Raw genomic sequence first — 24,189 nt, forward strand, 5'->3', positions numbered from 1 at the left:
TATAAAGCAAAATGCAAATGTAAGTTCCTGAGCCCTGTTGATTTAAAATTCTTTTATTCCTCAGTGCCTGGGATGGTGATGGTCATCACTGAAGAAGATGAAGACACCTGGGTTTTCTCCCACCCTGGTAACCCTGAAGTGAGTGTGGGGCACTAGGGGAGGGGTTGGTTTTTGGTACCCAGGATATGGAGCTAAGAATTGAGAAAGGAGTGTCCTGCATCCTCCAGTCTCCAATGTGGATTCCCCCACCCTTCAGCTCTGTGGCCTGCAGTCTGGGGTGAGAGCACAGGGATACCCGCCGAGGCCCTGGCCAACCTATCTGTTCTGTCTCTATTTGCTCTGCTCGTTTAACATTACCAAATACCTCCTCTGGGACAGACCCTAACTTGATGTGGAGGATCCAGAGACTGATAAGAAAACACTCAGTGTGTCAAGATACCTACAGGGATCATACAGATACACCAGGACACGGTGCTATTAGAGAGGCAGGGAAAGTGTCCCAAACTGTTAACAGGGCTTAACAGGAAGCTGGACTAATTACAGGCTTAACAGTTTTTACTTACATAATGACTGGAAAGGTTTTACAACAAGCATTCTTCTAAAATCTGAGATCTCCCACCACCCCCACCCCAATTGCTGATGAAGCTGTCCTTTTAGGGTTAGGGAAGGGGGCAGAAACCAGGCAGCTGAGAGGTTTCTCTTCTCTTATCCAGGGGCTTGGGGAATATTGGATCTGGAGGAACAAATATTCTCTCATCTCTGTATCAATAGCTAAGTTGTAACAGTAGTTTACGTACCATGTGCTGCTTTAAGAATTTTGCACGTATTCATTCATTTAAATCTCACAGTGATCCCACAAGGTAGTTATCATTATCACACCCATTTTTTGGATGAGAAAAATATGATACAGAATGATGAATCTTGCCCAAGATCATCGGGCTTAATCTTTCTGGGAACAGCCCTCTTGACTGGCCATTCCCTGGAGTAGAGGAAGGGTTGAATGTTACTCCCTCCCAGCCAGAGCAGTCTTTCCTCCCCTAAATCACCATATACCCCTTCCAACGATGCCTGCTCCTCCCTTTCTCAGATCCTGAAGGGCAAATTCAAGGAGTTCCTCCAAGGCCCCCAGGGCACAGGCCCCTTTGCTCCCTGAGTTAGGAACCCCAGCCAGCACTAGGACAACTGCCAAGGCCTACAGAGTTACAGACCTCTCCCTGCCTCCCCAGAGCCAGGGACAGTTCTGCTGGGCCCTGGGCTACTTCTGCTGCCTGCAGAACACCTGCTCTTTCAGGAAGCCTTCCTGGACTTCCCAGCAGTTATCTACCTGTCTCCAAGGCCATACTGAGAGCATCTTCCAAGTGGCTGACAGTACTTAACACTGTGTCTGCTGCATAATTACCATTCTACCATAGTAGCAGGTATTTCAAACATCTCTCACTTTCCTGAAACTTCCACTCCTATGATGGACTCGGTGATGCACCGCCCAGGTCTCCTTCAGGACTGAAGGATCTACTCCCCAGCTGCAGGGAGTACTGCCAGCAGATGGCTCTCAGCTACCAGCCCCTCTAGGGATTACCTCTGCTCATGTGACCTGCCTTGCCCAGTGTCCTGCAGCCTGTTCCAATGACTGATCCACATAGGGGTTTAAAGGCCCACCCCCAGCAGGGCCTTTAAACTCTGGATAACTCTGAAGAATCTTGCCAGCTTCAGCGCTCCCAGCTCAACTTCTCCTGCCCAGTCCTGCTTCCTTCCCTTCTCTTCCACAGGTTATTAATGCTAAGAGCACTCCCCAATAACCTTCCTGCACACTGATCCCCAACTCAGAGCTTGCTCCATGGAGAACCCAGCCTGCAATAACTACCCCTGGTCTTGTTCATTTACTGATTCCTTCAGCCAGTTTTATTGAGCACCTATTATGTGCCAGGTCCCGCAGCAAAGGCAGGAGCTGGAGCTTAAAGCTAACTACCAATGGGGGATCACATCTCCTACCCCACAGAGAAGCCAGAAGTCACAAGAGGGGAGATTCTATCAATTTCCACCATAAAATCCACAGACCTCCCTGCATCTGTGCCCTTCTCCTCCTTCTTTTGCCTCCATGGAAGAGCTGTTCCTCCTTTCAGGGCCCAGCCTGACACTAGGCTCTGCATCCTGTGCCCTCCTACCAGGGTGACCAGTCTGTCTCCGTCTGCCCAGGGATGCTCCAGTTTTAAAATGGAAAGTCCCAAATTTTGTTAAACCCCTCACAGCCGGCTGGGAAAACTGGGATGGTTTATCACTACCTCTCATCTTTTAGGGGACCTAACTTAATTGATAATCACACCTCTCTGTTAATCTTCAGCTGCTTGCTCTGTATAAGCTCCTTCTCATCGTCATTTAAATCTTTCCTAGCCTTAAAAATCCTCCCTGGACCCCACATCCCCCTCTAGCTTCTACCTCCTTTCTCTGCTCCCCTTGACAGCCAGATGCCTTAAAAGCATAGTTACTATTTCTTACCTCCCACTCTGTCTGGTTGCCGCACTCCTCTGAAACTCATCCTGCCAAGGCCACCTATGGCCTCCTTGTTGATAAACCAAGTGGACACTTTTCAGTCTTCACTGTGCTTGGCCTCTGTACTAGGCCAGACCTGGAAGTCTGACCCAAGTTGAAGGATGGCAAAAATGATGTCTTGGACTTGGTTCAAGGATCTTTTAAAATTGGTCTATATCCGAAGCAGCTAATGCTACATCTGGATGCAAAGGATGGGCAGTGATAAGGGTGTAGGTGAGTGGATGTGCCACCTCTCTGCCTCCTTTGAGCATCCAGGGTTAGTAGTCTTGCCAGTTGCAGATAGTGAGATACCACACACCTCATGACAGCACAGTTGCCTTTCACATCCCCCAGTTACATCAGCCCAGAAACATCTGCTACCAGACAAAAATCCTGCACCCGGCCCTCATGTCTGGGTTCTAGGCCTTGAAGTTCTTGTTAGGCTAGTACCAAGCTGATCTTCCCTTATCGGCATCTGTGGTGTAGGGCCCAAGGATTTTCCATTTGTGTCCACTCAGGTGGGACTAGCCAGGTCCTACCAAATTCTCTTAGCATCACTAGGCTTGGTTGACTCTCTCACCTGCAAAACTCTTTTCCCTTGGTCTCTGAGATTCTAGGGCTGGCTCTGTTTGCCAATCAAATTCCATTCCTCCTTCAGACCTCACCTTGCTTGTGACTTCCTCTTGACATCATTATATCCCACATCCCATGTCATTGTTAGTCCCTGTTTAAGTCTGATTTCTCACACAGACTGTAAGTGCTACGAGGGTAGGAGGCAGGTGTTTATCATTTACCACCCTAACTTCTGAGCCCACTTTTCTCCTATCAGTAAATACTTGCTGAATGAATATGAGAACACTCATTACCATTATACTGAATGTCTGCTTTACCTATGTCATTTCTAATCTTTGTAACAAGCTAAGTATTATTTTATACCCTGTTTTATATCTGCAAAAACTGAGGCGCTGAGAGGTAAGTGACTTGCCCCAAATTATCAAGCAAGTATGTATCCTCTTTCCACTGCACACAGCTGGGCCAGCCTGTTTCTTGTCTTGTTGTGACACATTTCACCTTCTCCAGTTAACTGTCAGAGCCAGAATAGGACCAGGGCAAGACCTGGCTTACCTGACATGAGAGGCACCTGTTCCCCTGGTGGCCCCTGGGGACCCCAAGCCTTCAACCACACTCCAACTTAAACACTCCTCTGTTAAAATGCACATCCCTGTGAGGGAGGAGTGAACCCCTCAGATGAAAACCATTTTTTTAACAGTTTTATTTCTCTTGGGTAGTGGAGATGGCAAGAATACCCTGGTTTTCTTGTAGCTCTACAATAACAGCATCTTTGCGTCTCATTTTATTGTCATCAAACCAGCGGAGCTACCCCAATATATGAGGGCAATAGAGGTCCAGGTAGGTGAATGGAGTTTGGGCCAAATCAACCAGGTGTTCAATAGTGACTCTGCTATCTCGATGACATGTCCACCAGGGAATTTTCCCCCCTGCTTTCTTGCATACCTCAGACCTGCTCTTGGTCTCAGTGTGGGGAGAGACCAGACTAACAAAAGTGGTGAGCAGCTGACTCCTGGCAGCCATCGCTGTTTCATTCTAATCAGACTCATAGAAATATGAGTTGGGGGTTGGGAAGGCTTTCACACCTATGTTCTCCTAGGTGAGTAGGAAGGGTAGGATATTTGCCTCATTTTATAGATGGGGAAACTGACAACCAGAGAGCAGGAGTGACTTCTGCAGTCTCAGCACTAATTAGTGATCCAGCCACTAGTGATTGGAATCAGCCCTCCTGATTCCAGAGCAAGGCTCTCTCTTCGACCCCCACAACCTCCGGTATTGGGGATCAACGTGAGGGTGGCTCACAGGAATCCAAGCAGCGGGCGGCTGTGGATAGAGACAGTGCTGCCCAGCGGTACCCTAAGCACTCCCCTCCACTCCGCCCCATACTCGACAATCCGTCCATGATACTCCTGACACTGTCAAAGCCAAGCGAATGGAATTGCCATTCTCTGCCTCCGCCGGCTTTTCCACTTCAAGGCTGCTCTTGAAATTCCTTCTTGGGATAGTCGCGGAAGAGAAGAACCCTGGACAGTGGCTAAATATCTCTTCTCGGATAAGTGGATGCCGACTTAGCCTACAGAAAAGGCAGATTTGAAACATGTTTGATGCCTGGTTGCTGCATTTGCTGATGAACGCAGTCCCAGGGACGGCAGAGATGGAGCCTACCTCCAACCTCCGTATCCTAACCCCATTATTGGTTTCTGCTGGTCAGTCTGATCCGTCCAGCCTCGGAGACACTGCCTCAAACCTTCAGGAAGCGGGAAGAGGAAGTGCGCAAACGCACTGTTGACAGCACCCGCCACCCGAGCTGTACTTCGTTACTTAGGAAACAGCCAATCAGCGATCTGGGCGGGGACCAATGGGAAGCGCGCATAAGCCGACCCGACTAATTTGAACACGCGGCGCGGGCCGGAGGTTGGCGCGGGTGGAGTGCGTGTGCAGGGCGCTCTCCGGTGGTCTGGGTTTCCGGTCTGCTGAGGCGGGACCCGGCAGGGAGCGGCGACCAGCGGCGGGGAACCGACGAAGGGTAAGCGCTGGCCCACGGCGGAGCCGACCCCGCGAGCTCCTGCTCCAGGGTCTGGACGCGCGGAGTCTGCAGCTGGCGGCGGAAGCTGGACCCCGGCCTTTTTTTGTGCGGGACACCAAGGTGCAGCGTGGAGACCCATCAGGTCCTGGGTGCCTCTCTCTGAACAGGGCGGGGGGCGGTGCGGGGAGCATGGCGCTTTCATCCACACCTGCACGAGAGATCCGGACCCTCTGCTCATCTGTACAGGACCTAGACTGGGTCCGCACGTCTGCACCACGGCCCAGCCCTCTGTACATCCGCTCTGGGAAACGTCTGACTGCTCATGCATAGTGTCTTTCTGCGCACTATAACTTGAGTCCTGGGACTCCCTGCACATCTGTATGGTGTAGCTAAGACCCCCTCTGTACATTTATGCAGATCCGATTGCAGAGCTGTGCCAGGGACCGTAACTTAGTTACGACCGCACCCAGTAAATATTTGATTGGATAGAGGAAAACCGAAGAACATCTGCATAACAGAAAAACCAGGCCTTGTGCTTTTGCGCCTAGGATGCCTCTCCACTTAGCTTTGACCCTTTGAGGTACTGAAGTGGTATGGAAAAGATAAGCCTGGTCTGTGTCACAGGAAATAGGAGGTTTTACTGCAGACATTGGTTCTCCTGGGAAAATGGGAAATCATGGGAAAATGCCGTATATTATATCAGTTCTAATAATGATAGCCAACATTTATTGAGCACTTACCAGTTTTGAGTTAACTCATTTAATCTTCGCAATAACCCAACGGGAAAGATACTAATATTTACATTTTACAGATTGGGAAACTCAGAGAAGTTAAGCCTAGCTCAGAAGAGAGCATCCCCAAGTTTTCTGTGTGAGCTTCTACTTGATGTTACATTGCTTTCTCCTATCTCATCACTCTCCTATTTCCTCTCACATCACCATGTCCCATACTTCAAACAACTGGCAAAGTATCCAGTCCTTCTCTGCATATTTCATGATTGAATTCCACCACCCTCAGAGAGATATTTTAAGGCATTTCCATTTGTTGATTTTTATATTATCCAGCCCAGCTCCATTTACATTTTTTTAAAAGTGTACAAGTACTATATTTTTAGAGGTCTTTATCAAAATTGTCTCTATCTGGCCACACGGCAAATCTAAACAATTATCAGAGTATTGTACAAGCCATATTCTATTTCCACAAGCAATTAAGTTTATTTTTTTAACTTTTTTTAAATTGAGTAATAGTTATTTTATAATGGGTCAAATTCTAGTGTAGAGCACAATTTTTCAGTCATACATGAACATGTATATATTCATTGTCACTTTTTTTTTTTGCTATGAGCTACCACAAGATCTTGTATATTTTTCCCGGTGCTATACAGTATAACCTTGTTTATCTATTCTGCATTTTAAAATCCCAGTCTGTCCCTTCCCACCCCCCACCCCCTTGGCAACCACAAGTTTGTATTCTATGTCTATGAGTCTGTTTCTGTTTTGTATTTATGTTTTGTTTGTTTTTGGGGTTTTTTTTTTTTTAGATTCCTCATATAAGTGATCTCATATGGTATTTTTCTTTCTCTTTCTGGCTTACTTCCCTTAGAATGACATTCTCCAGGGGCATCCATGTTGCTGCAAATGGTGTTATAGTGTCGGTTTTTGTGGCTGAATAGTATTCCATCATAAAATAGACCACATCTTCTTTATGCTGTCATCTGTTGATGGACATCTAGGCTGCTTCCATGTCTTGGCTATTGTAAATAGTGCTGCTATGAACATTGGGGTGCAGGTGTCATTTTGAAGTAGGGTTCTTTCTGGATATATGCCCAGGAGCGGGATTCCTGGGTCCTATGGTAAGTCTATTCCTAGTCTTTTGAGGAATCTCCGTACAGTTTTCCACAGTGGCTTTCCTTGCACAAGCAATTAAGTTTAAAATACAAAAGAAAAAGAAACAAACCCACTTTTGGATATTTTTAAAATTAATTAATTTTTGTGTGTTTTTTTTCGGGGGGGAAGGCAATTAGGTTTATTTATTTATTTTTAGGAGAGGTACTGGGGATTGAACCCAGGACCTCCTGCATGCTATGCAAGCTAAGCATGCACTCTACCCTCCCCTCTGGATATTTTTTTGGAAAGATGTTTAAATAACTCAAATAGGATATTATATTTATAATTAAAAAGCAATTAGTATGGAATTAACTTCTCTGATTAAAGGAGAAAACATAATCCATTAGGCACAGAAATAGAATTCAATACAATTTAATAACCATTTATGATTTTTAAAAAATAGTAAACTAGAAATAGAATTAAATTTCGTTAAACCAACAAAGAGTGAAATAATGGGAGCATTCTCTATAAAATCAGGAAAGAGACAAGTTGCTCACTATTTCTGCTTTCAATATTGTATCAGAGATCCTAGCCACAGCTATAAAAAAAGAAAAATAAAATGGTTAGAAAGGAGTAAACAAAACTATCATTAGTTAGAGCCTATGATTATCTATTCAAAAAACAAAAGAACACAGCTCCTTCCTCCGCACCACCACCCACAGAGAACACCAGTGTTCTTTGGACATTTTTTCTGTGAGTACTGAGGTAAGAGGACATAGGAGTTGCAAAAGCCCAGGGACAGAGCAGAGCAGCCTAGGATGAAGGGTAGTACCTCTGGTGACAGAACAAAGCCAAGTTCTGGCCTTGCTACTTATCATCCACATGGCAATTTGCTTCCTGTGCCTCAGTTTCCTTTGTAGAGTAGTAACAAGTTATTGATACAATGTAACAATTTTATCAATAACTACAGAATGAGATTGTTGTGAAAGTTAAATGAAACACTTGCAAAGCACCTAGCCTGGTGCCTGATACATAGTAAGTACTCAATAAGTGTTTGCTATCATCTTAATTATTTTTAGGCTTTTGGATTCAGACTGCTTTTCTCTGGCCTTTATTCATTCGTAGGATAAATATTATACAGCATCTACTGCATGCTGGATTTGGTGCTAGGGATCTGGGTTGCACAGACTATATCAGAAGAGGGTCCTGCTCTCTTGTAACTTAAAGACAAGAAACATGATGTGTGAGCTGTGAAGGAGCAATGAAGGGGACTACAGCAACCCCAAAAAAGTACCATATCCAAGGGCTAGGCACCTTCCTTGCCTTCCCACTTCCCAATGTCTGCAGGCAGGTCCCCTCAAGTCCTCAGAAATTCTTCTCCAGGGGCTTCTGAGGAGCTTGGGCTTACTCTCCCTGTCCTTATGAGGGTGGGCAGAGGAGTCTACCCTGAAAACAACTGAATCTTGGCTTCCCATCCCCAGCTCAGGAGCGAACTAGCCTCTGGGTTTTAATGAGCTGCCCCGGGTTAGAAACAGGACGTGACTGGCTGGCTCAGAACCCTGAAGATCTTATTAAAGAATCATCTCCCTTGTACTTTGGGCTGAAATGCTCTTTCCAACCGAGGATCAAAGCAAACTTGACAAACGTTCTCTCATTAATCTCCCATCCCCCTGGGGCAGGAGCAGATCAGTAGCTGTTCTCTCTAGCTCTCAAAGTAGAGAAGCTGCTATGACATTGAGGTGGTGTGCCTGGTGGAAAGACCTCCCCACCAGTCAGAGGCAAAGCAGATACCAGGACCCAGGTGTCCTAGCTGCGGCCACGCCAAGTGTCACCGTAACCCTCCCCCACTCCCATCCCATGCCCCCAGCACTGTCTCTGGAAGAGGGAAAACATCTCATTAGGCAAACAGTCTGACTTACTGGCCCTCAGGAGGCGGAGAGGAGAGAACTGTAAAGGTTATGTGCACACTGCTGCCAGTGCCCTTTTAATTTCCTGCTTAGAATGTTAGACTGCTCTATGGCTTCTCCGCAGCTCAGACCCTCCCTGTGGGGAGCTAGGACTGCCATTAAGGCAGGCAATGTAGACTCAGAGGGTGGGGCCAGGCACCTCTGCCTTCACTTCTCTGGTTACAAGGGTGGGGTTCCCTGGGGGTGGGAATGTGGGAATGGGAGACAGACAATCTGAGTGTTGAAAATTAGGTCCAGGCAATTTATCTGAAAGTGTTTGCAGAATGTATAATGTTAGTTACATAAAGGGATTATAATTATTATACAAACACGAGGGACTATTACAACAATGTGATCATGAGAGCATAATATGTAATGTCATTATAAGGCAGTATAGCAGGCTCCATGGTCAGACCACTTGGGCTGGAACCAGGATTGATCGCTTACTACCACTGGGATCTTGGGCAAGTTGCTTAACCCTCTCTGTCTCAATTTTCTCATTGAAAAATGAAGACAATAATAGTATATATCTTGTGGGATTGCAATGGAGTTGAAAGGAGATGAAACATGTAAGGTGCTTAAAACAGTCCCTAACAAAGTGGGCACTTACCTATTGTGTTTATTATTGTGGTAGTCTGATTACTGGGACAGGAATAGAATTAATTATACACACTTAAAAAGGTAATTATTGGTTGATATCTTAATTTTGTTGGGGGAAGAAATGAAGAAGTTTGGAAGTGAGGGGCAGGAGTTTGAAATTAACTCAATTCTGCCTCATTCCCCAAGGAAAATATGAGTTGTTTGCTGCGGTATTAGATAGAAATCCCACGTTTCTTTGCTGAATTACCTTGGTAATTATGACCCTTCAACAGGACCTAGTCTGTTCTAGGAAAGCATTCATCTATTTATATTTATAATTCCCAGGAACAACCCTTGTTTCTTGCCCTTGTTAATATGTCCCTAGACTTGGGCTGAACTTTTCCAGGACATCTGTGACTCCTGCATTCCAAAAATTCCATCTTTACCCTTGGTAGGCTGGCTTGAAGGAGAAATGGAAAAGGCATAGAGAGAGATCTGAGGGGAACAAAAGAGGGAATAGGTAAATAAGCTTTTGGAATTACTACCAGGGCAACATTAGGAAATCTATCCATGTCACCCTCTATATTAACAGACTAAAGGAGAAACACTGTGTGATCATCTCAGCAAGTGCCAAAAAAGCATTTGATAAAATTTGGCACCCATTCGTAATGGGTAGTGGAGGGTGGGGAACTAAATATAAGAGAGCTAAAAATAGAAAGTAACTAGCATTATTTGCAAACTATATCATCATTTAATTGGAAAACCTAAAAGAATCAATGACAATCTATTAGAACTAATAAGGAAGTTCAACAATGTGGCCAGATACAAGATCTGCATATAGAAATCAGTAACTTTCCTATGTTCTGGCAAAATGAATTAGAAAAATGAAATTTTAAAAAGAGCCTATTTACAATATAACAAAGACTATGCAATAAACGGTAATAAACCCATCGAGAAATAAACAAAACTCATGTGAGGAAAACTATAAAATTTTAGTGAAGATTATAAAGTTGTGAATAATGAAAAGAGATACAATATTCTTAGATGGGAAGACTTGATACTGTAAAGATGCCATTCTCATATTAATCTATAAATTCAAAATAATCCCAATTAAAATCTTAGCAGGATTTTTCATAGAACCTCATAAGCTGATTCTAAACTCATATACAAGATAGGATGGCCAAGAATAGCCAAGAAAAAGAACAATGAGGTGATATATTATAGAACCACAGTTATTACAACAGTGAGTTACTGGAAAAGGATGGAGAGAACAGAATGCAGAGTCCAGAAACAAGTTCATGTTTATATAAGAATTTAGTTATAAGTGGCATTTAAATTAGTGGAGAAGAAATGCACTATTTAATAAACAATCTTGAGATAACTGCTTACCATTTGGAAAAAAAAGATATTTAGAAATATTCTCATACCATTCACACACACACAATTGCATCTGGATAAAGATCTAAATGTAAGACAGAAAAAGCATTAGAAATATGAGGGAAGTGTTTATTACTTTAGGAAAGGAATGTCTTCTTAAATAGGACATAAAACCATAAAAGAAAAGGTTGACACATTCGACCATTTAAAAATTGGACTTCAGTATGGCCAGGGTGGGATTTTTTTCAAGAATGCACAGTTAGTTTGATAGCAGGTATAATATTGAATAATTTACCACATCAACAAAATAAAGAAGGAAAAAAATGTATAAACGTATCAGAAGATCCTCAAAGGACATTAAATAAAATTCTAGACATCCCTGATAACAACTCTGAGTAAAATAAGAACAGATGAAATTACTAATATGACAATGACAATTTGTCCAAAACTAACATCTAAATAGTGAAGCGCTAAAGCCATTTCCTTAAAGATCAAGAATAAGACACGGCTGTTCATTAGCATCATTACCATTCACTGTTTTGGAAGTTCTAGGGAATGCAATCAACAACAAATGAACTATTTGGTGTAAGTATGGAGAAGAAAAGATAAAAAATGATCTTCTGATCCATAATTGTATACTCAGAAAACTCAGTAAGCTCTAATTAAAACCAGTTTTAGGGGGAGGATATAGCTCAAGTAGTAGAGTGCATGCTTAGCATGCACGAGGTCCAGGGTTCAATCACCAGTACCTCCATTAAATAAATAATTAACCTAATCACCCCCCCCCAAAAAAACTTAAAAAAAAAGATTAAAAAAATAATTGAGATTAATAAGACAGTTTGAGGGTGACGGGTATAAGGCAGATATATAAAAATCAGTCATGTTTTTCCACACTAGCATTTACCACCTGGAAATGGAGAATGGGGGAGGGTGTTCCTTTCATAAGAGTCACTAAGTCCATAAAGTACTTGGGAATTGTGTTAAAAGGACAATTACAGAACCTATCTGAAGAGACAGAAAATATTATTGAGGGAAATAAATATCTGAACAAAGGCAATAGCCATCTTCTTGTACAAAAAAGTTTAATATAAAATAAATATGTAAATTTACTATAATTCCAGTTGTAATCCCAGTAGCATTTTTTTGGGAGGGGGGTGTTCAGGGAAGGGGAATGGAATTGATAAAATTTTCTTAAAGTCAAATAGGCTGAATAAATGACTGAAAATAGCCAAGCAAATCGTGAAAAAGAAAGCTGGGTGGGAGAGAGGTGGGTCTTCTATAAAAGAATGGAGTGGGAAGAGTGTGGTGTTGGCACAGGAGTAGACAGATTAGTGGAACATAATAGAAAGTCCAGCAATACGCCTTGGGAGAAAAATATAGTCATTTGGATATGGCAAAAATGGTATTTTAAGTGAGAAAGTTACTTATTAACTACTGGTGCTGGCATCAATACTTTTATTCTCTTGTATAAAGTGGAGAGCAGCTGTGGGGAGGAGGTGGAAGAAGACCCCTGAGTGTAGGCTGAGGGGGCACCTGCTCAGGCCTGGGGTTGGATTGGTCCTAATCTCTGTCATGTCTCTGCCCAGGTGTTGCCATGGTGATGGCGGTGGAGGACAGCATGGTGCAGGTCGTGGTGCGGGTACGGCCCCCCACTCCGCGGGAGTTGGAGAGTCAGCGGCGGCCTGTGGTTCAGGTGGTGGATGAGCGGGTGCTGGTGTTTGACCCTGAGGAGCCCGATGGGGGCATCCTTGCCCTGAAATGGGGTGGCACCCATGATGGCCCCAAGAAGAAGGGTAAAGACTTGACGTTTGTCTTTGACCGGGTCTTTGGTGAGGCGGCCACCCAACAGGACGTGTTCCAGCACACCACCTACAGCATCCTGGACAGCTTCCTCCAAGGCTACAACTGCTCAGGTGAGCCCGCCTCCCCCTCAGCTGGGCACTGGTTGAGGGTGTCTCTGGCCCTTGCAGTCTCTGTAGGTCCCCCATTCATTCTTCTCCTGTGCGTGGGCCACTCTGCTGGGCCCTGGGATACAACAGCAGATCAGACAGATATGGTTCCTGTCCTCTTGATACTTACAGTCTAGAGGGGGAGAAGACACTAATCACACAATCACACCCACAGGTGTGTGTTTATAAACCGAGCTAAGTGATATGAGGGAAAGAATTGTGGGCTTTCTAGAGAGGAAGCTACCCAGGCTGGAGAAGGCCTCCCTGAGGAAGGGATAAGCTCCCACCCATGGTGGAGACTCCTTTGCCCTCAAGTTCACAAACCTGTAGAGGGATCAGGACAGGGACATGGAGAACTCAATAGCTGTGGTGCGAACAGGGAAGTGGGTGGGTGGGAGCAGTGGAACCATACGAGCAGAAGGAAAGGAGAGGGGCTTGTGGAGGAAGGAAGGGGTGAGCAGGTGGAAATGCACCAGGGAGCCCCTGGAGAAGGCGAATCTGGCCCTGCCACCACCCTGCTCCCTACTCTCTCCTCTGCAGTGTTTGCCTATGGGGCCACTGGGGCTGGGAAGACACATACCATGCTGGGAAGAGAGGGGGACCCCGGCATCATGTATCTAACCACCATGGAACTATATAGAAGGCTCGAGGCCCGTCAGGAGGAGAAGAGATTCGAGGTGCTCATCAGTTACCAGGAGGTAGGGCTGTTTGCACCCCAGGATGGGGCAGCCCCAACCCTCATTCTCACAGCCACCTGAAAAGGGAGTGAGTGGAGAGGGTATGTTGTGGAGAGGGTGTTAGGGAGTGGGCAGATGGGGACCCAGAGGACGGACACAGCTTGGAGAGAGACCACATGCCAACTGACCCTGCCCATCCTGCTGACAAGATAACATTACACGAAGTGCCCTCACCACGGTGTGTGGTTCGTCATGCTTCCCCGGCCCAGGGACTCAGCCCTCCCTGGGCTGTAGGGGAGAGGCTTCCTGACAGGCCTCTCCCTCCCATCTCTCCCTGGCCCCTTTCTCCTCAGGTGTATAATGAGCAAATCCATGACCTCCTGGAGCCCAAGGGGCCCCTTGCCATCCGTGAGGACCCTGATAAGGGGGTGGTGGTGCAAGGCCTTTCCTTCCACCAGGTAAGACATTGGGCTCAGGTAGGATGAGCAGCCCTTCTGGTCCTCTGGGATCCCCTCACCAGGCAGTTTGGGGGTGTCGTAGATCCTGCGGTGGAGGTGGTGGTGATAGCAGGTGGGTAACTGGTTCTGAAGAGCAGCCCACTGCTGGGGGGAAAGTCCTGGCTGGGGCAACCACAGCCCCTTTCCTGCGCATCTCCTCTGTAGCCGACCTCAGCTGAGCAGCTGCTGGGGATGCTGACCAGGGGAAACCGGAACCGCACGCAGCACCCCACTGACGCCAATGCCACTTCCTCCCGCTCCCATGCCATCTTCCAGGTGAGAGTGTCACGGGCCAGAGCCTGAGGCTGGGGCTCCTGAGGCCCAGTACCTCTTCATCCCTGCTGTCTGCCCCCAGATCTTTGTAAAGCAGCAGGACCGGGTTCCAGGCCTGACCCAGGCCCTTCAGGTGGCCAAGATGAGCCTGATTGACCTAGCTGGCTCGGAGCGGGCGTCCAGCACCCATGCCAAGGGGGAGCGGCTGCGGGAGGGAGCCAACATCAACCGCTCGCTGCTGGCCCTCATCAATGTCCTCAATGCCCTGGCCGACGCAAAGGTAAAGCTGCGCAGAGCCAGAGTCCTCCCCAGAACAGTGCCCAAGTGCCCGAGCCAAGGCTCCCTCCCTCCAGCCCTGGACCAAAGGCTGCTGAGTCTCAGCCTGGGTCTGTCTGGTCCAGCCACCTCACCCCACACCCACCTGCTGTCCCCAGGGCCGCAAGTCTCACGTGCCCTACCGGGACAGCAAGCTGACCCGCCTACTCAAGGACTCCATCGGGGGCAACTGCCGCACAGTGATGATCGCTGCCATCAGCCCCTCCAGCCTGGTCTACGAGGACACTTACAACACCCTGAAGTATGCCGACCGGGCCAAGGAGATCAGACTCTCGGTGCGTGCCAGCTGGGGTGGCCTGGAGTAGGGGAGCGGGAGGAGACCCCAGCTGGCAGGAGGAGGGGACAGGACCCCCTGGCTTCCTCTGGTACCTGGAGTGAGCATTCCCACACGGCCACGGGAAGAGTTCTCCAGCCTCTGTCTTCAGGGAAATTCTATGTGACAAATGTGACACAGTCCTCGCCCTTAAAATATCAGAGCACTGGGGTGATTGAAGCAGAATCATCTCAAGAGGGATGTAACATAAGAGAGTCGCCGAGTGTCGACCCATGATCTTTGTCAGACTTGATTTTAGCAGCAGGCCCATATTTTTGGCAAAACAACATAAACACCAACATATAGCACAGATAAAAGCAGAGTTGCTCCAGGTTCCCTGCCTCCTCTAGGGAGCTCTGGCACTCCTGGAGTCACTGCTGCAAAGCCCCTGGCCTGGTCAGAGTGTGTTGGTCCGGGAGCCAGGGGTCTCGGGTTCAAAGGCAAGATCTGCCTCTTGCTATTAGGCGAGCCACAGTCTCCCTGTTTCCCCAGTCGTGAGGGTGAGTTGCAGGAATGTGAGTGAGGTGCTAGTGCAGTGCTGGCCATTGGTTGCCAACAGCTGCTTTGAATGAGCAAACAGATTTCTCCCCTCCACTGTGCCCCCATCTCAGCTGAAGAGCAACGTGATCAGCCTGGACTGTCACATCAGCCAGTACGCCACCATATGCCAGCAGCTCCAGGCTGAGGTGAGGAGCCAGCCTGGGGGTCTTGGCTGGGAGGCAGGGCGCCCAGGCTCGGGGGCAGGAGAGCGAGAGACGAGAGCACTGGAGTGCGGCCAGGGCCCTCTGCCTGCTCCTCGCCTCCTGTGCTCACCTGGGGCTCTGGCGGGGGCTGGGCTGCTTCTTTCCAGGTGGCCATCCTGAGGGAGAAACTCCAAGTATATGAGGCAAGAGCCCAGGTCCCACAGCAGGACCTCCCACAGTCCCCCAAATCCAGCCCTGCACGTCAGCTGTGAGTTCTGCCCCGCTCTGCCGCCATCCTTTCTCCAGCTTCTGGAGGGCTAGGACTCCTTGCTTCTGCCCTGGCACCTGAGGTTAGGGCTTCCCACTCAGTACCCAGCACCCTGATTGCCACCTAGAATGCTCTGTGTCAAAGGAGTAATCACACTCCAGCTCCTATAAGCTCCTATTCAAAACAATGTGCAGTTAAGGGATGGGTGTCAATGTTTCCTAAACCAGAAAATCCCTGACTCCTTCTCCCACCCTCAGCTACTGCTCATGTGTTACCCAAGCATCCCCCACTTATAGACTCTGTACCACCAGGAACCACAGAGACCCTGCCCCTTCCCTGCTTTGCCCACCTGACCCTGCTTCCTGCCTCTCAAATCTCTCCTTCCCCTCTTAGCCTTCCAAGCCAGCCCTGCACCCCAGAGCTCTGCCCAGGGTCAGTGGTCCTTCAAGAGGAAAGCCTGGGGACAGAGGCCCAAGTGGAAAAGGTCATGGAAAGGAACTCTTCAGACAGGGAGCAGCCCCTAGAGGACAAGGGTGAAGGCCCAGCTGCGGAGGTAGGACTTGGAGCTCATGGAATATTGGAAGAAATTCTTGAAGAAGATGTGTCGTCCCCACCCTCACCCCAACTCATGGGTCCCTTCAGTCCTGGGTTCTCCACCCAGATGTCTTACATCTCAGTCCTTAGGAGCCTTTCAGATCTTGTGCAGGAAGAATTATTCTGTCAGATCCGTGTGTCTGGAAGTAGAGAGCATGTGTGTTACCAGAAGGGGAGCAGGGAGGGAGGACAGTGATGGGGAGAGAGAGATCCCCTACCAGGACCTGGTCATTCTAGAAGCTGTCATTTCCACTCTTGGAGGAGGGACAGGTTTTAGGAGCTGCGTACGTAGAGGGAGGCCGTCCTCATCCCTCTACATATGACTCCCTCCCTCTCTAGGTTCCAACCCGAGTGCCGGAGCAGAACCTCAGACAGCCATCACCAGGGTCCCATGACCCAACGCTGCAGCCCAAGCCAGTTGTCGACCACCTCTTACCACAGAACCAGAGCAGGGACCGTTCTAAGCAGTAGGTGTCTTCTTGCTCTCCTCTGGGGTCCAAGGTGGGAGGTAATGGGTTCCAGGCCTCTTGCAGCAGGAGTTGGTGCTAAGTACATCACAAAAGCTCTGTTTCTGCTCTAGTTAAAGAGGCAAGTCTTTTTTCATCAATAGTGTCCCTTACCTGCTTTCAATAATTTGGTATTGTCACCTACTCTGTTTATTTACCATCTCTATTTATTACTCCTTGTAGCTGGCAGCTCAACAGGAGGGACGCAAAATACCAAATTCCATCCGGGCAGCCGGCCAGCGCCGGGTTAGGGCAGGGTTCCTGGGCTGATGCTTTGCTTTCCAGTCTGAGGGCCAAGCTGCCCGCGCTCAGCAAGAGGGGAGCAGCCAAGAGAAGCTGGGCAGCTGCGGAAGGGACAGCCTTCCTGAGTCAGGTGTTCACCATGTGTCTTTATTAACAGATTGGCTGTGGCTATTTCTTCTCAGAAGTAAATACAAACTACCACCCAAAGCCAAAAAGAGAAATGGCTTTTGGACTGTTCTTTCGGTGCTTAACAGAGAGGTGCTGCTCGTATTTTTTTCCTTGGCCCTCAGAACATAAATCCCTTGCCACTTAGCTTTGCTGCTGCCAACCTTGCACCCCTCCCTCCCCAGCATGCTTTATGCTAGGCAGAGTATTTAAAGCTTCCGGACAGAAGGGCCTGTTTAATTTTATTTCTCGTCGTGGAGTGTCTGTTCCCGACTCAGCAAAAAATGCTGCAGCCTGAATAATCAGCGGCTCATTATCTGTCTCCTGCTGCTGACTCCCCAGGGCCCCGGAGTGGCAAGGATGCACTGGCGGGATGTCCCCTTGGCCCCCAGGGAACAACCATGGGCTCCCACTGATGACTCAGGGTCTCTCTGCCTGGAGTCCCCCATTTTGAGGAGAGAGGACACCAGGGTTCTCATTTCTGCTTTGCCTCTGGCTTTGTGGTCTCTGACAAGTTGCTTCAACCTTGGCTGTGATTTGGGCATCATGGTCCTTTTTCTGCCTACTTCTTAGAGCTAATAATAGATACAAATAAAATGTGCTGGAAGACCCCAAGTGTCAGGGGCTGCAGGACATTCTAGATCATCTCCATACTTGGAAACACCCGGACAACCAGATAATCAAAAATAATTTGACTTTGGCTTTTGAATTTAGAGTCTTAGACCACCAGGGCACTGAGTAGATCTTAGATTTTCCAGTTCAGTGGTTTTTCAGAATTTCTTTTTTTTTAGCAGCAAAGCCCTTTCTTCAAATGAAATGTTACACTGAGGTCTAATATGTAGAACAGATAAAGCAGAGCTGCTCCATCTAAAATATCCTCTGATGAGTTTCTTGAAACCTAAATTGAAAACCCATGATATAGATCAGCTCCCCATTTGCTGGGGCCACAGGGTGGGAGAGGCGGGGCCAGACCCCAGTCATCTGACATCCAGGTCAGTTCATTTCTCCCCAGATGCCCACTTTTCTCAGTGGTCTTATCTTCATATAATGTGTGGTGCACGCAGATATAGAATAAATTTCTGCTGTTCCCTTTTTAATTTCTATCCTGCCTTCTTTCAAAAAGGCCTTGAGGCTGCTTTATAAAATGAGTTTGTGTTCCCTGAGCACACACTGAAGGCAGAGGAGGGGGCTCAGAGATGTCCAGGCTGCTAGTGCTGCCCGGGGATAAATGATTGGCCATGAATAATCCCCACCGAGGTAATTGTGTTTATCCTTTTACCATGGGTGTGCCTCACAGAAAGGAAATTTGCTTTATTAGAATCTAAATTTACAACATCAATAATCGCATTACCCTTGTAATTTCCCTTAACTAGCCCCTCAGTGCATGTGAAGTGTGCGTTAATACACACATACTCTTTCAGGATCCCAATCATTAAGTGGAAAGCTCAGACTGATTGCATTTTTGAGGGTCTCCTCAGATCTGAGATCAACACGGCCTATCTTATTTAATCTCCTCCTATCCTAACAAGGTAGATGGTATTATTATTATTGTAGAAAACAAGAGTTCGCTAACATTATAGTGCTTAGTATGTGCTAAGTACTCTTTAAACACTTTATGTGTAAAATAACCCATCTCATTGTCCCAATGACCCTGTGTGGTAGCTGTCGTCCTCATTTTAGGGCTGTGGGCACTGAGGGTAAACAGTGATTTGAGATCACACAGCTAGGAGATGTTGGAGCTGGGATTTGGGCTGTTAGTTTGCCTTGAGCCTGGCTCTTCGCTGCTACCTTCCATTGCCCCTCCGCGAGACAGACTTACTCAAGATCACAGCACCAGTAGGTGGCAGAGATGAGAGGAAACTCAGACCTTCTGAGTCCACTTAATGCCCTTTCCCTGCTTTCCAGGTACTGTCAGGGGACATACTTGGCGGCTAAAGCCTCCCTCTGTTACCTGTGGTCATCTTGGCCTTGGTCGTGGCAAGGTGGGAGCCACGGCTGGGAGGGTGATGAGGCAAGGCTGCAGGGGGCCAGGGGGCCAGTCCGCGTGGCTTCTCCCCACACCTGGAGTGATGGGGCCCGGTGCTCGGCGGAGAGGACCTGGCCTGGCCCGTCTGAGGCAGAGCGGGAATCCCTGTCCCTCTGTTCCAGGTTGGCCCTCAGGGTGCTATGCCTGGCCCAGCGCCAGTATTCCCTACTCCAAGCAGCCAACCTCCTGACCCCTGACATGATCACAGAGTTTGAGACCCTGCAGCAGCTGGTGCAAGAGGAAAACATTGAGCCTGGAGGAGAGGCCTCGAGGGAGCCTGGCCCAGCCAGAGGGCCGCCTCTGGCTCAGGAGCTGCGTTCAGAGTCAAGTGAGTTTCAGCCCTGCTCTGCTTCTGCCTCCTGGTGCCGTTTCCAAGGCCCAGCTGGTGCTGAGGGATGGCTGGGGCCTCAGATGCTGGGTTACAGTTCGGTCAGAGACTAGACCCCTGGGGTCATGGACTTCTGCAGAGAGGTCTCAGGAGTCATGAAGACCTGAGGAATCAGGGGCTCCTGCCTGTCTCCATGTCTCTCTCCCCAAATTCTACAAATTCTCCTTCCTTCTGGCCAATCCCTGATCTCAGCTCAGCACCCTCCTTCTCTCTGCCCAGAGCCTCTAGGATACTCTGGCCCCGTGACACGGACCATGGCGAGACAAATGAGTGGCCTCATACATGCTCTGGGGGTCCCACCTGGGCCTGACCACACCCCAGTCCAGGCATCCCGGCGACCCGCAGAGAAGAAGAGGGGGAGACAGAGCCCCTCGGAGCCAGACAGCTCCCCAGCCCCGAAGCCTGGGACCAAACGCCAGCGCCAGTCTTTCCTGCCCTTCCTGAGAAGGGGGTCCCTGCCTGAGGCTCGGCCTTTGTTCGGGCCCACCACCCCCCCAGGAGGAAGGGCCTCCTCATCCAGCCATTCCACTCACTGCTGCCCAACCACAGTCATCAAAAGTCGGGTACCCCTGGGCCCTTCCGCTCTGCAGAACTGCTCCACTCCTCTGGCCCTGCCCACACGGGACCTCAATGCCACCTTTGATCTCTCCGAGGAGCCCCCCTCAAAGCTGGGTTTCCACGAATGTGTCAGCTGGGACAGTGTTCCCCAGGCGCTGAGCAGGTGGGACCAGCCCGTCATCCCCAGGTGGGTCTCCCTTCCGGCTTCCCTCCAGACCTCCCCTAAGGGAGTCAGGGGTCCTTGTGCAACAGTGGTGCTGCCAGAGGGAATGGAAGACAGTCCCACACTTGGAGCTGGGACTCTGCATCTCTTCCCCTTGGTCTGACCAGCATCCAGGCCCAGGAGAGCAAAACATGCAGTACCTGTGGAGGTGTTGCTTCTCTCGGCGGCCCTGCCTTATCTGGACTTCAAAGCCACCAGCTTCGTGCTGGTCTGTGACACTCCCATGAGTGGCTCAGAGATTGCCCTTGGGGGTGGTCAGCAGGGAGCAGGAGATGTGGAGGGGAGCCCAGCCCTGTCTATTCCTCCGCATCACTCGGGCCTGCTCTGCGTTCTGTGTCCCACTGAGAAATCCCTGTTTCTGCCACTTCCACTCCCAGGTTTTACCCTCCAGCCCAGCAGCTGGAACTGGGAAGGGAATCCTGAGAAAACTGTATTCAGCATTTTTCAATGAGAAAATGAAGCTCTCACTTTTGCCTTTTGCCCACCTGGCAGGGTAGGGGAACAGCAGGGTAGGGGAACAGTGACTAGCTCAGGACAGTCCAAGGCCGAGTACAAGTGGCAGCCTGACCTGGACTCGGGAGACCAAGGGCGGCAGGATGCCCACCGCACCCCTGCATCCCTCCCACAGCCCCAACCACCTCTCAGTAATAAGCTCAGAGCCAGGCAGGTGGAAGGGTGAAATTGTTTGAACTCCAGTTCCCCGGATGTGCCAGAAACTGACATCTGGATGTTCTCCCAGAACAGGCCTGTCACTCAACTGTCAGCCCAGGCCGAGTGAGGCAGGGAGGGGAATCCGCCTCTTAGTGGGAAGAAACCTCAGAGGTCATCTTGTCTAACCTCCCTGCCCTGCAAGCGGGGGCTGGAGGGAGGAGGTGCTGGCACCCTTTTCTGGTTCCCCTCTGATCTGCCTCCCTTCATCTTCCTCCCTCCCCAGTGGACCCATGCCTCTGTTCACAATGAAGGGCCCCAAGCCAGCATCCTCCTTCCCTGGGCCCTCAGCCCGCAAGAAGAAGCGTGTTGTCAGGTGAGGTTGGGGCAGTGTCGGGGGCAGAGAAAGAGCTTTCACCAGACCAACTACAGCCCTGTGTGTGTGTCTCTGGACCCCTTGATCCAGCAGCAGTGGGGTCTAGTGAGCAGGGCCAGTATCTGGTTGTCTGACTGAGGTTCACTTGGTTCTTGCTATTATAGGATTATTCTAGAGACGAAGCATGTCTCCCTCCTTTAGTAAAGGCCACAGGCCTCCTCTCCATGAGGGAGACATTCAGTGTTCACTGGGTAATCCAAGGAATGGCCTACCCACCCCATCACCACTACTTCCCTCCCAAACCCCACTCAGCTCCCCTTGCCCTGCTGCCAATCCTGCCTTCAGGTCTGGCCTTGAGAGCTCCTGTTGGTGTTCAGCCTCCCCCTGCTCTCATGGCCTGGTGTCTAGCTCTACCCCCACCCCCAGCCCCCTGTAGTCCAGAGGCATGGCTGTGACCTTCCCACCTTCCTTCCTTCTCTCCCATAGTTCCTCAGTCTCCCGGTCACTGGGAGTCACCCGGGGCCGCAGCCGCATCGCCCGCCTCCCCAGCAGCACCTTGAAGAGGCCAGCTGGGCCCCTGGCAATTCCAGGTGACTGGCATTTGGGGACAGGAATGGTCTGGACCACAGTGGCTGATGAAGACCAGAAGTAGGAGGAGACAGGGTGGGCTGAGACCCAGATGAGAGGAGGGCCTGGGGACTTCCAAGTATCTCAGGGACACTGATGGGATATGGATGGGGAATGGTGGGACACAGCCTCACTTTTCTCTTTACTCCCTGCTTCCCCCCATCCAACTGGCCTGCAGAGCTCCCCTCCAGTCCCCACTGCCCTGGAAACTAGAGGAGCCAGAAGGAACTGATGGGAGTCAGGGGAGTACTGTCAGCTGGGAGTTGCTCCACCAAGTTTCCTGAAGCCACCTGCACCAGGAGCCCTGACCCACCGTCTTCAACTCGGAGCAGCTAATGCCAACACCCTCTTCCTTTATTAATACTCTTCCCCCCGCCGCTCATTCTGCTACTTACCCTCTTTATCAATCTCTTGTTACACTCAGCTTCTTAGCCTGTATATATTCATTTGTGTGTTAGTGTGTTGCTATTTTAAAAGGTGCTGCCATCCTTCCTCTCTAGTTTATTACCCTCTCTGTGCAGGAAAGTGGCTTTGGAGGGCCTTTATTCCCCATCCCCATCTAACACAGGGCTCTGTGCAGTGATGGCCACTGTGCAGTAGAGGTGGGATGAGCATGGGATGGGGGTGTGGGGGAGTCCCAGCTTGGCTCTTCCTAGTTTGAGAGAGAGCAAGAGAGAGATGGAGGGAGAGAGGAAGAGAGAGAGACAGGCATCTTCAGCCCCATCCCCCCAGCCTGGAGCAAGAGCCCCAGCCCCATGCCACAGTCCTGGTGATGATGCAGATGGTGGTGCTTTGATTTCCACGTGAAGATAAGCTTATTTTTACCCTTTTGTAAACAGGATACACACTCAGTGTAAAAAGACATGTAAAGAAGAAAGGGAAATTCAGCCTTAATGCTGGTGGTCCTAGACATAAGAAGTGTTAATACTTGGGTTTATATCCTCTGATCCTTTATTTCTGCATATATACATTTATATATATATATATACACATACACACATATGTAGATATAGATATATTTTTTTATTATAATGATTAATAAACCATCTCCATCCTTGGTGTGTGCTTCTCTCTGTACACTTTGGTAGGATAGCAACATCTTCCCACTCTTCAAGACCTCAACTCCTGGGTTTAAAAAACATTCCCCTCTGCCTGCTCCTGCAGCCTTAGGTTTGGGCCTAGGGTTGCCCCATACTCCGCAGCCCCATCCTCAGCTGAGGGCCTCTGCTCCTTAGCGGGTAAAGAAGCTATCACACCCGGAGGCCTGCTCCATCCTCCTACAGCCTGGGCATGGGTTGCTGGAGTACTGCCATCAGGGAGAGAGCCGTAGTGGTCTCCAGGCTCCAAGCTAAGCCCCGACTTGCTTGAACCCATTGCAGTCTTCCCCCCACCAGCTCTCCTCTCCCCACCCCTGTTCGTGGCTTTCGTCTCCTGTCATTTGGATTGTGACAATTCAACCCAAGTTTACCTCTGTCTCCCCAGGAAGATGTGGCTGGCTGCATGAATGAATAGCGTAAACAAAATTACAGGAGTCTGTGTTTAACTTGCTTCTGAAAACAAACACGTTAAAGGCATTTAGCACTTTGTGAGTGGTGTGTAAATAATGTGGCTAATTTCAAATGAGTCCTCACTGCTCTGGGTGGAGGGGGGCAGCAGCCTCCCCCTCTACTTGGGGCGCCCTCCCCACTCAGTTTCTCCACGTCCTTTTGGAGGAGCAGAGAGGAGACCGCTGCATTTTTATCAGCTGCAGGCATCTCACGAAACTCCAGGACCTTATGCGGCATAATGAGGAAATAGACAAAGGTTAACCAAACGTGCCCGGAGTTAGACGGCAAGTAGCAGTACCAGGATTCAGACGAGGGTCTGGAGCTGTGCATGACACCAAGCTGCTTCCCGTTAGAATTGAGCAGACATCATTTCTTTCTGCGGGCCCTCCCTCCCAATTAGTCATAATGAGTTTTTTTCCCCTGTATACCACGATTCCCACAG

The 24,189-nt window shown here is 49.1% G+C and overlaps 1 protein-coding gene and 1 long non-coding RNA gene across 5 annotated transcripts; one reads left to right on the top strand and one right to left on the bottom strand.

Annotated features, from left to right (window-relative positions):
• Positions 1 to 3,781: 3,781 nt before the first annotated feature.
• On the bottom strand, positions 3,782 to 4,880 carry LOC140686326 (uncharacterized). Its single transcript, XR_012060058.1, has 2 exons — positions 4,762 to 4,880; positions 3,782 to 4,669 (listed from the first exon to the last, which is right to left on the bottom strand). It is a non-coding gene; the product is annotated as an uncharacterized lncRNA (long non-coding RNA).
• Positions 4,881 to 4,968: 88 nt separating this feature from the next.
• KIF18B (kinesin family member 18B) lies at positions 4,969 to 22,623 on the top strand. 4 transcript variants are annotated; one of them, XM_072939188.1, is made up of 16 exons: positions 4,969 to 5,122; positions 12,437 to 12,763; positions 13,340 to 13,497; positions 13,830 to 13,934; positions 14,139 to 14,249; positions 14,329 to 14,526; positions 14,681 to 14,857; positions 15,507 to 15,581; positions 15,746 to 15,846; positions 16,240 to 16,399; positions 16,780 to 16,907; positions 19,503 to 19,708; positions 19,988 to 20,513; positions 21,484 to 21,573; positions 22,060 to 22,163; positions 22,379 to 22,623. In XM_072939188.1, exons 2-16 carry the CDS (start codon positions 12,445 to 12,447, stop codon positions 22,411 to 22,413), a joined length of 2,493 nt encoding a protein of 830 aa, XP_072795289.1. In that variant the 5' UTR covers positions 4,969 to 5,122; positions 12,437 to 12,444; the 3' UTR covers positions 22,414 to 22,623. The 4 variants fall into 4 exon arrangements, with proteins under 4 accessions (XP_072795289.1, XP_072795292.1, XP_031541299.2 ...); XM_072939189.1 differs by lacking the exon at positions 4,969 to 5,122 and adding an exon at positions 5,149 to 5,264; XM_072939191.1 differs by lacking the exon at positions 21,484 to 21,573.
• Positions 22,624 to 24,189: the final 1,566 nt, after the last annotated feature.

The sequence above is a fragment of the Vicugna pacos genome, chromosome 16, assembly GCF_048564905.1.
Source record: "Vicugna pacos chromosome 16, VicPac4, whole genome shotgun sequence".
Lineage (NCBI taxonomy): Eukaryota > Metazoa > Chordata > Mammalia > Artiodactyla > Camelidae > Vicugna > Vicugna pacos.

What these genes read in the sequence shown, in the direction of transcription:
- KIF18B (XM_072939188.1), top strand. Translation starts at nt 12,445, where the DNA reads ATGGTGATGGCGGTGGAGGACAGCATGGTGCAGGTCGTGGTGCGGGTA. An exon ending in AGCAGGGACCGTTCTAAGCA is followed by an intron (nt 16,908 to 19,502) that starts GTAGGTGTCTTC and finishes CCTCTGTTCCAG; the next exon opens with GTTGGCCCTCAGGGTGCTAT. An exon ending in GACCAGCCCGTCATCCCCAG is followed by an intron (nt 20,514 to 21,483) that starts GTGGGTCTCCCT and finishes CTCCCTCCCCAG; the next exon opens with TGGACCCATGCCTCTGTTCA.